General features: G+C 38.2%; 1 protein-coding gene across 8 annotated transcripts in view; it reads left to right on the top strand.

Moving 5' to 3' along the window:
* LOC106078992 (uncharacterized) overlaps positions 1 to 16,368 on the top strand; it is a 74,985-nt gene that overhangs the window by 40,289 nt on the left and 18,328 nt on the right. For all 8 annotated transcript variants that reach the window (XM_056014115.1, XM_056014116.1, XM_056014113.1 and 5 more), the window contains 3 exons: positions 4,051 to 4,187; positions 8,919 to 9,052; positions 16,075 to 16,210. In XM_056014115.1, the coding sequence (XP_055870090.1) occupies positions 4,051 to 4,187; positions 8,919 to 9,052; positions 16,075 to 16,210 (407 nt within the window). The remainder of the gene's footprint in view (positions 1 to 4,050; positions 4,188 to 8,918; positions 9,053 to 16,074; positions 16,211 to 16,368) is intronic.

The raw sequence follows: 16,368 nt of genomic DNA, 5'->3' as shown, positions 1-16,368 counted from the left end.
TTTCTCATTTATTTTATCTACAATTAATTTCTTCTTTATTACAATGTAGGATGTTATTAATTTTGAATGTATGGATAAGGTTAATAATTATTATTTAAAAAAAATCTAAGTGTACGCTAAATAAATATATGGAGATGCTGTGGCTGAGGGGTAAAACACTTGGAACTGGAACTTGGAAGTTCCGTGTTTGAATTTTGGTAAAGAGTCTAGCACTAGCGATCCAGAACTTAGGAGTGGGGGGGGGGGCGATTTTTTTCCAAACCCTAACCCTAACGCCCAGTAAACCCTAACCCTATGCATAAACGTGCGTACTTATATATAACCCTAACCTTTTTTATTTAATTTTACTAATTATATAATTTGAGACTAGATTGTGGTACGACATAAAATACAATGGTTCACATATCAATACGTAGTTTATGTTATATAGATATTCAACTAATTTTGTTCACTAACTATGCTTCTCCACAAAAATTAAACCGCACCCCCCAGCACTCACAGGGCTATAGTGGGGAGGGCAGTACATGCAAGAGCGACATAATATAAAATTTATATATTTATTCAACTAATTTTGTTCACAAACTATGATTTCTATATAAAAACGGACCGCCTCCCCCGCTCCACTGAAAAAGTTTAGGTGGGAAGGGCAGTAGATTTATTTCCCCCCCCCCCGACACACCAATCGGCAAACAGGGAACTTCATAATATATAGATCAATTAAAAAATCAATAAGAAGTTTTAATTATATAGATATTAAATTGATTCTATTAGCAATCTGTGATTTCTACACTCCCCACTCGAAAGTGTATGGGGGGGCGGGATTGATACCATCGCCCCCTCCCGACCCCACCAATCAGCCAACATGCTAGAGGGGGCGTAATAATCTAAAAATAGGTTGAAATATAAATAATTAATATATATTTTTAAAATAAGTAATAAATTCGTATACAAATTGTGTGAATTCTATAATAAAATTTGCACGCCCCCCCATCAGTTTTTTACTTAATCGTGCAGATGTCATAGTTCAGCTTTAGGTTCTACTCCGTTGCTCTTTGCATGACTTGTTTCAAAATGTGATAATGATGCTCAAAATCTCTACCAGCTACTAGAATGTCGTCTATAATGACATATGCTCCTTCAATACATTGAAACCTTTCATCCATAATTCTCTGATAACTTTCTGGCGCTGATTTTATTCCGAACGGTAATTGTAACCATCTATATCGTCCTAAAGGCGTTATAAGTGACGTGAGTAAAGATGATTCTCTTTCAAGGTGTATTTGATTAAACCTTGACTTGACATTGAGTACTGAGAATTTATTGTGAACTGTTTATTTATGATAATTGAAATATTGACTGCTATGTGGAAATTTGATTGATTAATTTTAGTATTTGTTGTGCTGAGCTAATTAGAGTAGACATACGCAATAAAAAGTAGTATAACATATTTGGCATGAAGAGAGATATTTAATAAACATAAAAAAAACACTCTAATACTAGATGAGGTATTAAAATAACCAGTTCACAATAAATTAGTAACTTCAGCCATCAATAAATTGAATAAATCATATCATGTGGAATTAAGTTCACAGAAATCAATCATACTTCAAAGAAAAATACCAAATACACAATAAATAATGCTTTCTATTCGAAAGACATAACACACCTTCTTCTACAATATTCATGGCGTCTACTACTGCCAGACCATGGGATTAACACCCCAAAACGAGATTTCTTACCCACAATGCAACTGTGGATTTTTGTTTTTCACGTGAAACACAAACATTAAGTGTTAATCGTGCTTCTCAATTATAGTTATGTCACTAATTACAAACATTGATGTGACAGAACTAACCTGTTCAGTAGGTTTATGTACTGGAGTACTTGCTCACTCCACAATGCACAAGCTGGCTTCAGGAAAGCAAGTAGAACAGAAGACCACCTCTTTCACTTTATCCAGGACACAGTAGAGGGGTTTCATGAAAACAAGCACTTTACAGCAGTTTTTGTAGATCTGCAACAAGCCTATGATAGAGTGTGGAGAAAAGGTCTATTTTTGAAGATTTAAAAAAAATGGGCATCCATGGGAAAATGTACAGCTGGATCAGAGCATTTTTTAAAAAAACAGAACCATCCAAACCCGATTCGAAGATGCCATCTCTAGTAAAAAAAAGTTTAGAAGAAGGACTACCACAAGGTTCAGCCCTAAGCTGCACTGTATTTCTTATCTTCATAAATGACCTTCCGGACCTCAATTCGGTCAGTAAGGCACTTTATGCAGACGACCTTTTAATTTGGACTACAGAGAAATATCCAGTGCTGACTAGATCCAAACTAAATAGAGCTCTCACAACTATCTCAACTTATTCAAAATTAGGAAAATGGAAATAAACAAAAAAAAGTCAGTTTATTCAATCTTTACCCACAGCAACAAAACAGCAAAAAGTAACAACATCCTAAATAGACTCACAGCCAATAAATAAAAAAGAAAATCTAACATATCTTGGTGTAAAACTAGACCAAAGACTGTCTCTAAAATACTTTATGGCAGATTTTTTTAAAAAAGGCATCACAAAGATTAAACATAATAAAACACCTAGCAGGAACATCCTGGGGAGCTGAAAAGCAAACCTTAAGACAGTTATACACTGGATACGTCAGATCTGTAATGGATAACTGTCTCTCCATACAAGTAGGTGCCAACAAAACCTATCAATCATCAGTAGACACAATCCAAAACCAAACCTTGCGGTTAATTAGTGGAGGTATGAGAACTACTTCCAAAGCAGCCTGTGAAATAGACTCCAATATTGAACCTCTTAAGTTAAGGCGCAACAGAGCAGCATTAGAAGCTATTGAGAGATACAAAAGGTTGGAGGACGATCATCCTAATAAATTACTAACACAGAGAAATAGGAAAAACAACCAAAAATAAAAGCATAGGACTCTGGTCAAACGTACTGACGAACTAGCCCTAAAGAACACCACCTACCCAATAACAGAGAAAAAATTACCAGATTTTCAAACATAACGCCCGGACTAAACTACAAACAAGCAACCATCAAAACACATTTACTAAATAACACTTTAACAAAAGAATCAAATCCACTAAAGCTCAAAGTAGGCACGCTTGAAACAATTGAAAGCTATAAAAAAAAACAGCTATCCATATATATACGGAGGGATCGTCTTTCAAAGCCACCATCAATGCTGGTCTTGGTACCTTCCTGGTCTTCTTTATAAACGGGAATAAAAATAAACACTTTGAGATAAGCGCACCCTGTGGCGATTACTGCTCAAACTTCCAAGCCGAAATTGAAGCAATTTCCATAGCACTACAGACAGTGGAAAACAAATTATATGAAGGAGTGCAACCACCATCAGATATTGTTGTCTTTACAGACTCCCAATCTACTCTGCAAGCACTTAACAGCAGCACCTCAAACAGCCCAAGAAATTGTGATCAGGAAACACAGGCAGAGCCATGTACTAAGAAACGACTACGTCTAGCAAACTGGACAGTATTAACTCCCCCCACCCCCCGTAAAGAACAATCTACAATTTCCAACTAAGAACAGCACACTCCCCCTTTGCTGACACTGCGCCCACCCCTTTGAAACCGTAAACCATATCCTCTTTGAATGCCCCTCCCTAATCCACCTTAGGCAGACCCTACTTCCACTACAGCCCAACATAACCAACACCCCGTACGGCAGTGCTGAACAACTGAAGAAAACAGCACACTTTTTTTCCTTGGCACAGTCTGCAAAAGAGCTCACAGCTCAGCAGCAATAAAGCTGGATAGAAGAAGAAGAAGTACTGGAGTAATAAGTCCATTAGCTTGCACGTCTTTAAGTATTTCTTCAACTTTTTTTGCTTAGAGAGAAGAGAAAAAATATTTAGTACGCATATAGGTCGAATATAGGTTGTTGTTTTTTAAAGAATTATAACTATTTTTATTTTTTTGAAAAATAAAGAAGGCCTACGTTACAATGAGACACATCTATCTATTCGATATAATTGATAATTCCTTGTCTTCTTTATTACCAGTGGAAGACATCAAACAATTGGCAGAATTAGTTGCTGGAGAATATCAACTAGATCAAGAACCACCACTTCCAGAGATTGCTGATACAATGATTTTCAGGCCGTATAAATTTAAAAGGATAGCTATACATAGAGAAGACGTACATTTTTTTACATTATTTTTCTAAAACTGTATTTCTACTATTAGATAACAGTTTCATGTTGACACTGACGTAGCTAGAGATTTGAAGTCCCTGGGGGGTGGGGGGTGGGGGAGGGAGAGGGATTGACTTCTTAAGAGGTTCCTATATTTTGACATTCGATATCAAAACATAAGATAATGGTGTTATGTTTAGTATTTAATGTAATAAACAAATTTAGCGCACTTATTTGGAGGGTACAAGTTGGGGGTCCGGGGCAGTTTTAAATTTGAATCCTCCTCTACCCACTCTAGATACGTCACTGTTAACATTAAAAAATTGAATTATTTTGACATTTTGCTATTATATTAGAGTGTCAAACTGAAATATGGCACGCTATAATGAAATTAAAAAAAAAATCGTTTATCTAGTAAACGCACTATTTTTTTTTTCTAAAGTTAAATGTGCACGCACACAAAAAATATGTCTTTCGGCGGCTCAATTCATTGTCTATTTATGAATATGCTATTTACAATCTGATGTAATTTTTTTCTCTAATTTCAATTACCTATTTTATTTAAGAAAACATACATTTAAATCACATAATACTTCTTGCTCCATGAGGTATAGAGGAGTAATCATAATAGATTGCAAAAGTCAATTTGTGTGTAAAAATGGGCTTCTAATTGACTTATTATTATAATTAATCCCTTTTTCAAGATATCTGTCAGTGCCTTGTCGGGGGGGGGGGGGGCTCTTTGGTTACATTCTGCTTACACATCATCAATCCATTGCATGCGGGGTATGCCTTTTGGATCGCCTGCCTTTAGGGTTTAGCCTGTATACAATTTTTGCTCCTCTGTTATCTGAAATTCTTTCAAGGTGACCTGCACAACGTAGTCTGTTCTTTTTTATTTAGGTCACTATTGGTGGGTCTTCATACAATTAATATATCTCATGGTTTATCCTGCATAGCACCATAGATTTTCCTAATAATTTTTCATTCCGAAGTATTTAGTAACATTTTCAGATGTCTTAGTCAGTCTCCAGGTCTCAAGTGCATACATTGCTGCTGGTCTTATAATGGTTTTGTATATTATTTTCTTGATTTTCCTTGATATTTGATTGTTTTGCTCTTAAGTAAATGATCTGTGCTATAGAATGCCCTGTTGCCTCCTGCTATTCTTTCTTTTATTTCTGTTAGTTGGTAATTTTTTAAATCTAGTGTACTTCCTAGATATTTGAAAGTTTGGACATTTCCCAATGTTCTTTTATGTTATTTTCCCTGTCCTTTTTCAATGTTGTTAGTTGCGTTTGGAGTGTAATTTTTAAAATTTCTGCCACAAGTGGAACCTTTGTGTTTTTTTTTGACTATTATATTGCTGTGCTCTCTTTCTTTGGTAATTGTGTATGGTACTTAATCTTTGTCTTATACTAGTTTATCTATTGCTAGAAAGTGGTCTGAATAAGCTTTTGCTTCTCTGAAACTTATTACATCTAGTATATCTGATCCATGACTCTTATCTATGAGTATATGATCTATTTGATTCTGGGTTTTGCCATCAGGTGGGATCCAGGTTACTTTGTGAAGGTCTTATGTTGGAATTTAGTGCAGCGGATAGGCATTCCTTTTCCTGATGCAACATCTACTAATGCTATGCCACTATTGTTGGTCTCTTCGTGTAAGCTTTTTTTGCCAATTGTTGGTATGACTGCTAATTCTTTTCCAATGTTTACATTGAACTCTTCTAGGTCTACTTTAACGTCATGCTTTGGTGCTTCATCATACATTCTTTTAAGTCCATCATAGGAGGCTTCTTTTGTGTTATCATCTCCATCTTCAGTAGGGGCATGAACATTGATAAATGATATATTTAAGAATTTTCCTCTCAAACGTAGTGAGCAGTGCCTATCACTTACATATTTAAATCCAATGACATTACCTACTATTTCCTTTTTAACAGCAAAACCTGTATCTAAGTTGTTAGTGCTTCCGCCACTGTAAAATATACTATACTCCTTGGTTCTGAGAATGTCCGAGTCTTTCCGCCTGATTTCCTGTATGGCTACAAGGGATATCCTATATTTCTTTAACACTTCAGTAAGTTGGGCTAGTGCACCTGCTCTATAAAAGCTTAGCATTTTCCATGTCAAAAAAACAAAAATCATGTTCTTTTCCAGGCCTAGGTCGTTTTCCGTTGAGATCTGTCCGGGTTTCTTGTGTGATAAAGCTTTTGTAACGGTATTTTTTTATGACAGAGTTGTTAGCCCTGTGCATAACCATCTGGAGGGCTGCCCTTTTAGCTTTCTAGATAGCTGCCTTTATTTTCGGGTAAGGTGCCCTAGCTTTTATGGATCACTCCACTTCTTGAAAGGTTTGATTTTGTTCCACCTCGTGTACTTTATTTCCCCAGTACTCACCGTACTTGGAGGACATTCCCCTATCCGCCACCTGTAGAGAGTGAAATCAAATAATCCACTCGAGAAGAGCTAGCACCAGTGTTTAAAATACTCTTTATGCATCTCTTAACCAGGACAGAGTACCAAGGGACTGGAAAGAAGCTAATGTCATCCCCCTTAAAGAAAAAGGAGAAAAATCTGACCCAGGAAACTACAATTTAGTATCACTTACCAGCTTCACAGGTTAAATCCTAGAACAGAAAACATGTAGCAACAAAATCAACCACATAGACAAATATAATGTCCTAATTCCATGCCAACATGGCTTAGTAAATGTAGATCTCGTGAAACACAACTAATAGGACTAATTAATGATTTTTCAAAAGGTTTAGATGATTGTAGTAACCTATTGAAACACTACAAGAAGACAGGTCTTGATCCTAGGCTATATTGAACAAGAATGAAAAAAAAAGCTCATGATAACACACACACACACACACAAGCTGACCTGGACACCAAGACATTTTGACACACAAGACAGATAGGTTTACAACACACAACAAAAACAAGTGATTTTTGTCCATTTTCAAAGGTGTTTTCCTCTGCTCTTGAAGCAGGTAGAACTATTTTCTCTGCAGATGTCTCCATGTCACCCCTAGAAGCCAATGAGTGCTGGGAGTCACTGGCAAAGTCTCATTGTTACCAGGAGCCAATTGATGTTGCGAGACCTCAGATGTCGTAGTCTCTCGGAGAAAAATCATGAACTACAAACTCTGAAGATGAGTCGCCTCTCGGAGCTAAATGGTGTAGTGAGACAGTTTCTTCCCTTCCATTTGGAAGACGTATATGGGCATAGTTCTGATTAGCTCCAATAAGCTCCACGTCATCTACCAGCGGATCATATTTGCTTTGCCTCTCATGCCTTCTCATCAGGACAGGCCCTGGAACAGGTCGGCAGAGAGACACCACAGGCGGACCTTCTTTTATAGGAAAATAGTCTTTCATGAGGCGTCATGTTTGTAGCGGTGCATAGTAGAGATCTAATTGAATGATAAGCTTCGTTTAGGTCTAACTCCCATTGTGTGTTATGTAGCCCTCTAGACCTGACGACAAGAACTTCCAGAGTCGAGTTCAGTTTTTCTACTTGCCCGTTGCCTTTTGCATTATATGCTGTGGTCCTGCTTGTCACTATGCTTTTACCTCTGAGGAAAGATCGTAGCTTTTCAGACATGAAGGCTTCTCCCCGGTCAGAATGTAAATACGAGGGCGTCCCGAAAGTGCTGAAAAGGTTTGTGAAGCATCTAATTACTGATAGAGTAGACATCTCAGGACATGCATAAGCAAAAGGAAACCTTGAGTAACTCATCAATACTTGTCAATAAATATTTATTTTTAGTGGTAGAAGGGAGTGGTCCTTTAAAGTCAACACTAAGTCTCTCGAATGGTGATGTGGCTTTTACTAAGCTGCCGGCAGATGGTTAGTAAAAACGAGGTTTTATCTCAGCACAGATGGGGCAAATGTTTGTTACAGTTTTTATTTCTTCAACTGCATACGGGAGATTCTTTGAGCGAAATAGAGCATTCGCACTACGCCAGGGTGGTAAAGAGTGTTTTGAAGTTCTTCCAAAGACCTAGGGATGGTTGTACTTGCACAGAATCCACGAGAAAGAGCATTGGCGGCCATGTTGTCAGCCCTTGGACGGTAACACACATCAAAACTGTACATTGATAGTTCTATTCTCCACTTCTGATTTTTTTCATTTTTGATCTTACCGTGACGACGAGGGTTAAGCATGAAGGATACTGACCTTTGATCCATGGTGAGTATAAAATGGAACCCTAATAGAAAATGTCTCCATTTCTTGACTGATTCAACGATAGCCATTGCTTCCTTCTCTACGGAGGATTGACGTCTCTCGCTAAGAGAGATGAAAGCAACTGGCCTTGTGTTCTGGAATAAAGTAGCGGATTCCATTTAAGACCATTGTTGGTTTAGGCCTCGGAAAAGTGATCTGTACACTCTCATGTTGTTCAAGGAAGTCATGGCTTAAAATAACATCCTCACAGCGGTTGTCAAGTATGTGTAGCTATAAGTCTTTATAAGTAAAGCCTTTACTCTTAATTCAGCATTAACATGGCCGCAAATATAACCAGAAATGTAACTCTCCGAACTACCTGTATTGTATCAAGTGTAATATTGTCAACTTGTATTTTCATTACAGCACGAGATAGAGAAAACGAAGAGGCGGCTTATATTGTATACGCTGCTGAATCAAAGTTAGGTCTGCAAACTGTAGAAAGTTTGTAAATGTAAATCTAATCAAATTTATTGAAATGTTAAATCCCTGACAGAGACAAGGCTTTATATTAGAAGAGCTCCTAAAGGGTGTCCACATTCGTAGAGTATATCTGAGACTAATAACACAGAAGGAAAAGAAGAGCTTTAAAGTAGAATACTATGACTTTAATCCCAAATGGCACAATAGGTAAGTACATCTAAATGTTCTAACACTATAAACTAAGTAAAAAAAAGTAAAATACTTTGCCAGAACTACTTTGACGGCATACTGTCAACCGTGTTAACGGATTTGGGAGTCAGTTATACAGATCGGGTCTCAAAAAAGGAAATCCAACACCGAACTGGGAGTCGAACATTTAGTGAGGTTGGGACAGAGCGTCGCATGAGGTTTGCGGGGCATGTTCTTTGACAAAATGAACTACATATCCCAAAAGTTGCGATGGCATGGAAGCCAATACGAGAAAATTGCAAATAGGGACGTCCTCGTATAACTTGGCGCCACACTTTCATGGAAGATCCCAGAACAGTGGACACAAGGTGGGAGGAGGCTTCAGACATTGCCAAAGACAGATTTTTGTGGAAAGAGCTTGAGACCCAATGCACCGAATGGCGCGGGAGGACCTAAGTCTTACTAAGTTAAGCGTGTGTCATGTTGCCAGCAGATGGGCCAACAGCCTTTGCCTTCCACAACTAATGTCAAGTACCCAGTATAGTTGGTTGAACTCTAGGGAGAATAAAGATTTTAAAATTAATAATCCCAGACTCCCGAAAACTTTACTCAGCTAGCATTTCCCTTTGATTGTAAATTTAAGGTTTTTATTAAGAAAAAACATTTTAAAATAATTTTCACCAAAAAAAAAAATACCTCACTTATTCAACTTAAAATGTAATAAAATAATAATAAACAAGGTTACAAAGTCAGTTTGCGTGAAAACACAAACTCAAAATCGGCCCCAGAAATGGTCCACCCAGGCAGGTAAAAAGACAGGTTTTAATATTTTCAAAAAAACATCTGAATGAAGTTCTATAAAAGGCAAGGGAGAAAGAAGATTGAAAGATTTTGTGTGCAGCACCAACGGTCCAACAGACCAAGGAATAGGTGAAAATGAACAAGTTAGTTGTGAACCTGGCCTGATGTCTTATAATGAATATCTAATTGATCTAATGGTTTTGTAAAGCGTAAATCTCTTAATCAATTTCTCAAGAAAAAAAAAGCAATTGCGTAAAAAAATCTTTTTTAAGTTCAATTTTATTATTAGCGTCAACTGATGCTGCATACCTCTCTGTAATATGAAACAACTACTAATTAATTGTTGTTTTAAATAGGTTTCTTCTCTTTAAAAAAAAGTAAACATTTTTTTTGTAAATGTAGTATTCTGTATGACAGAACTTACTTTACTTAGCAATACATAGCAAAACAATTTTTTTTACACACAAATCTAATACCGTTTGCATAAATGTGTTTCAAAATATGGTACATCTCTATCCTCTATTCTCCTTTCGGGAACCGCCACAAATATTGAAAAATGTTGGTTCAAACTGGGTAAACACCGTGACACCGTCAGTTACTTGAACGTAAGTTGTTTCTGATTGGGCCTTTGGGCAACGCATCCTTGTGCGATTATTTATTGATGTGTTCATTATATCGTTTCCTTAAAAATATACCTAAATGAGTATCTATTACTGCGTCCACAATAGGCTATGATGATGATTTAGTTTAAATCCATATGTTTACATTAGGGTAGAATGATTTGAAACATATTGATCTATATTTTATAGCTTGAATGGGAGCGTACCATAAACGTATTAAGGATTATATGTTATTATTGTAACGACGTTTACTATCCAGGATCTCAATATACTGCGTCACACGACACTACTGTCAATACTTGATATATGTTAGTCCTTAGTCATTGTGAGTTATGCGTCTTTTGTTGTGAACATTGTCTTCCTGCCTAAGATGGCGTCCAGTGTTGATGATTAAAAGTGTTCGGTCCAACTACGACGATAGTTGCCTTAATTGCTTAAGAGATACTCAACATGCTGGCAGCGGAAAGTGAACCACGTGCTTTCACTCTCGCTAGAGGTAGAAGATTATACGTCAAGGGAGAGATCAAAGATAAATTGAGAGCTATATCGGACAGTCTACCGCCCCAAGGTAACGTACGCTTTGGCTTATCAAGGGAGGCAACCAAGAGATTAATACATCAGACAGTAGAGACAGAGTTACACAAGATGCCGGAAAATCTACATCTACTGACACCCCCACCCCTCTCACATTGCCTGGAGCTAACGAAAGGAAATGTTAGCGAAAATTTCAGACGGTGGAGGCGGCAGATGGAAATTTATCTGCAGGCGACCGGGGCCTACGGAAGGCCCAAAAGCCAACAGAGGGCCATCATACTACATTGTGCCGGCCCACAGGCCATCGAAGTCAGTGACCAATTCACATACCAAGAAGGGGAGGACAAGGGTGACCCGGAGACATTATTGAAAAAAGCTCCACGACTACTGTTCTCCACAGACAGAAAAGTGCAGGAAAAACTCCTGGCATGCCCAGAGCTGTCCCTGAAAAGAACAATTGAGATTTGCAGAGCCTTCGAACAGTCAACGATCAGTGTTGAGGAAATACGAGCAGAAGCTCAGGCCCAAGTTGACAAAATGGAAAGAACAACACAAAAATCTACAGCTACACCCTTAGAGTGTCGATTCTGTGGACGACACCACGCGTTCAATAATACAGCATGCCCGGCTTGGGGACAGACATGCAAGCGATGCGTGGAAAGAAACCATTTCGCAAGAAAGTCCAACAGAGTAAAAGGAAGCACACTTGTACACAAGGCGTCAGGGTACGAGCCAGAGTGGCTAAATACAATAAATGCACTCAAGTCGACAAGAGACAGGCTCACGGCTGAATTTGTAGTGAATGGTCAAAGAGTGAATTTCCAGTTAGACACAGGAGCCGACGTCAACATCATTTGTAAAAGATTTGTCAAGAGATGTCAAGCAGTGGAGACCACACAAACTCTAAGAATGTGGAACATGACTGAACAGAAGCCAGAAGGAGTTGCAGATTTACCAATGACCAACCCAAAAACTGGGAAAACAACTGTAGTGAGATTCGTCGGTCGTCGTTGGAAATAATTTCCAATGCCTGTTAGGCTCGAGAACGTGTCGAGAACTGGACCCCATTACGCTTAACGACAATTTTGTCTCTCAAGTACAGTCAACCAACGATAACCTAGTGACCTGGGAGAAGTGAAACTAACCATTGATACCAGCAAGTCTTTCAAGTACAGTCAACAAATGATGACCTAGGTGACCTAGGAGAAGTGATACTAACCATCGATGCCAGCAAGTCTCCAGTGGTGTCTGCATGCCGCAATATTCATTTTGCATACAGAGACAAGAAAGAGCTAGATGTACTCGTGAAGAGGAAAATACTGGTCCCGGTAGAGGAGCCAACGGATTGGGTTAGTCCAATGGCCATTGTTCAGAAAAAAAATTGCGAATCTGTATAGCTCCACAACACTTGAATAGAGTCTTGAAAAGGAAGCATTACAGACTCCCCACATTTGAAGATACCTTATCCCAGTTCGAGAACGCCAAAGTCTTCTCGAAACTTGACGTTAAGGAAGCCTATTGTTCGCCTTGACAAAGAATCACGTATTCTGATAACAATGATAACACCTTACGGCCGTTATAGATGGACAAGTGTCAGGTTCTTGTATATTTTGTAATTACTAACTTTTTATTAAGTATTACAAATGTGTGTTGGATATTAAAATCAATGTGAATTACAATGTGTGCATGTATTGTAAATATTTTATAACCTTAATATTTTGCCACAAGTTCAGCCTGACAGTCACACTATACACATTTAGTTATAGATAAACTAATAAACTAGAGGTATGATAATTTAAAAAAATAACTATACATTTTTTCTAGTTATATATTTACAAATGTATGATGAATGATAATTATAGTATGAATATCACTATATATATATATAAAATATATAATCTAATATGATCCAGTTAGTCTCTTTACAACATATAAATGATCATTATTTGAACAATATCATTACCTTAAAAGATATAGATCTATTCATTACAAGTTGTTCAGATAGACTTCCACCACAACAACTGATTAACCACATAGATCTAGCCTCTAGATCAGATACTGTTCACTGACGACCATTCCAAAGTTCATAGTTCACACTATAACACCAGGTCTGAATACATCAACCCGCAGTCTGGAATCTTAAACCTCAGACTTATGAAAAAACCAACTTGAACACCAGACGACCAACTGAGATTGGTAAGATGAATACCTCAGTCCTGTAGACTAAAGTAGTACTCTCAATGTAGACAACTATGAATGGATCTGATACTTGACACTGAGTCTAACACCTAGACTTGACACTGAGTCTAACACCTAGACTTGACACTGAGTCTAACACCTAGACTTGACACTGAGTCTAACACCTAGACTTGACACTGAGTTTAACACCTAGACTTGACACTGAGTCTAACACCTAGACTTGACACTGAGTCTAACACCTAGACTTGACACTGAGTCTAACACCTAGACTTGACACTGAGTCTAACACCTAGACTTGACACTGAGTCTAACACCTAGACTTGAAACCAAGACTAAGACCAAGACTTAGACTTGACGCTAAAACCCCATAGAAAGATAAAAGAAAAGATTCTTCTAATCATCTAGATCTAGTCTAATTATAGACTTACAAATACAATCGAATCCAAATAGAAATAACTATACAATGAAAATAAAACTCACCCTAAACAGGGGTCAAGATAATCCAACAAGAAAATGTCCAAGGGGAATGTTAAGGCTATCCAGTAACAAAAGCACAAGGAGAATTTTAAGAGCTCTCAAGACACGTCCTACTGTACCAACGTACAAAACTGGAGAGAGTGTAGCAGCCGATAAATGACGAAAATTACATACACACACATACACACCTCTACGTCACAAGACAAAAACTAGTGACAAGCAACAAGGGGAGATCAGTCCTCTAGTCTACACATAAAAATAGTGCAATGACGTCATCAATATAGTGATCAACGCCGCACTATTAATTAGCTAGAGAAAAATAATTCCAGGCAGGACAACGGAAGAGGTGTTGTGTGACCGTAACGCAAAAACGGAAAATCTGCGAGAAAGATGTAAAAGAAAATCCATAATACTGGACGAGAGCAAAACATTGGAACAAAAAGAGGCTGTCGAATTCATGGGACACGTCATCAGCGCACAAGGCAATAAACCAGACCCCAAGAAGGCGCAGGCCATAGTGGACATGGATCGCCCTACAAACGCGCAGCGAAACTGACGATTCTGTGGTATGGTGCAGTACCTATCAAAGTTCCTTAGCAACCTGTCAGCCATATCACACCCCTGCGGGAACTCAACAAGAAAGAAACGGATTTTGATTGGAATGATGAATGCGAAGTCACCTTTAGGAAATTAAAAGAAATGATAACAACAACCCAGGTGTTGGGTTTCTATAACGCAGCCAAATCCCTTGAAACTCAGGTTGACAGCAGCCAAGATGGGCCTGGCGCCGTGTTGATGCAGGAAGGGAAACCATTAGAGTATGCCTCACGAGTCTTAACACCAACGGAAAAGAGATGGCTCAAATAGAGAAAGAACTACTGGCAGTAGTTTTCGGACTTAAGAGGTTCAATCAATACACTTTTGGCAGACTCGTCACAATCTTAAATGACCACAAACCCCTTCGACCATCCTACAAAAACACCTAAACCAAGCCCCAAGACGGTTACAGAACCTCACCATGAAAATCAATAGATATGATTTCACATTCAAGTGGGTTCGCGGAAACGAACTGTACACAGCCGACACGTTGTCCCGTGCATGCAACACTAAGCCATTTACTGAAGAAATATTGAGCCTCAACATTGAACAAATCATCGAATTTCCGGTCCACTGCTAGACCGGTCACTACTACCCCTGACTAAAGCCCTTGAGCCTGAAAGCTACACAGAAGGCCTGGGGGCGAAAGCCCGTCACAGGTACACCATAAAAAAACACTATGATAAAAGAGCAAGAGACCTGCCCCGGCTGAATGTGGACCAAAACGTTTACTTCCAGAGTCCGGGAAACAATGATGGCAGCCTGGCAAAATCATTATGAGAAACAGTGAGCGGTCCTATACTGTGAAGGGAACAACAACAACAGGCGGTACGTACGTTAGGAACAGAGTGCACATACGGCCCAGAAATGTCCCTTATTCAGACATCTTTTCAGATGACGAAACGGCAACCCATGAGGCACCACTAGATGCCTCATCCACAGACTTAACACCACACCCTGCTTTAGAGTCCAGCGCCGGACCTGATGGGATCCCACCCTTGTCTCACGGAGCAGAGCCTAGCGTGAGAAGGAGTAGGCGAACGAGAGCCACCCCTACGTGGCATAAGGACTATGACATGAGCAAGTGGTGACATACCCGCAAGTTTTGCTTTTTTTCTTTTGCTACATTTTTTTTTGCCAGATCTGTATAGCCTTCGATATTGGCGTATATTATGTTCTACGTATATTGTATGTTATACTCCTATTTATAATGTTGTGTACATACCAATGTTGACTGTTGAAAATGTTATCAGTGTATCGTAGTATCATCGTGTCACTGTATGTGAAAAGGTTATTGTCTACAATGTTCGTGGTGAAAGAAGGATGTTTCTGCCATGTGCTCGTTTTGGAATGTTGTAGTGATCATGTTTCGTCTATAGAAAGGGAAGGATGTCAATACTTGATATATGTATGTTATAGCCCTTACTCATTATGAGTTATGCGTTTTTTGTTGTGAACATTCGTCTCCTGCCTAAGATGGCGTCCTGTGTTGAATGATTAAAAGATCGGCCCAACTACGACAATGGTTGTCTTAATTGTTTAAAACATACTCAACAACTAACAAAAGTTGACTGTGGCATTTTACGTCTCGAGAGACGATCTGTTCCGTTTCCAAGTTTTTATATGTGATTTAAGAGGCTAATCAATCCAAAGCTGCGGTGACATGTTAGGCATATGTAATCACCATTTGTGATATATATATATATATATATATATATATATATATATATATATATATATAGAGAGAGAGAGAGAGAGAGAGAGAGAGTTCAATATTATCTAAAAGTAATCCGTTACGTTTTCTTTTCAAAGAAAAGACGACCCATTCAGCGTAGATACTTTAATTAATCATCTTGAGCTCAGATATATGAGTCTGAGATCATGCGTATACCAGGAAATTGAGAAAAATGATACTATGTTTGTGGGAAAATCGTACTACTGTACTGAAGTAAGTTTTTATAGAACTTTATAGAAACACTTGCTTTAGCTGAACTCTATTTTTAGTCGCTTCTTTCTAAAACATTGGTGTCACATAACCGCGCATTTGTCGGATACATGTTTCATTGCAGTTACTTTTAGAATTTTTTTTAGACATCTTTTGTTGCA

The sequence above is a fragment of the Biomphalaria glabrata genome, chromosome 16 (assembly GCF_947242115.1).
Source record: "Biomphalaria glabrata chromosome 16, xgBioGlab47.1, whole genome shotgun sequence".
Classification (NCBI taxonomy): Eukaryota; Metazoa; Mollusca; class Gastropoda; family Planorbidae; genus Biomphalaria; species Biomphalaria glabrata.
This window is presented reverse-complemented; position numbering and strand designations above follow the sequence as displayed.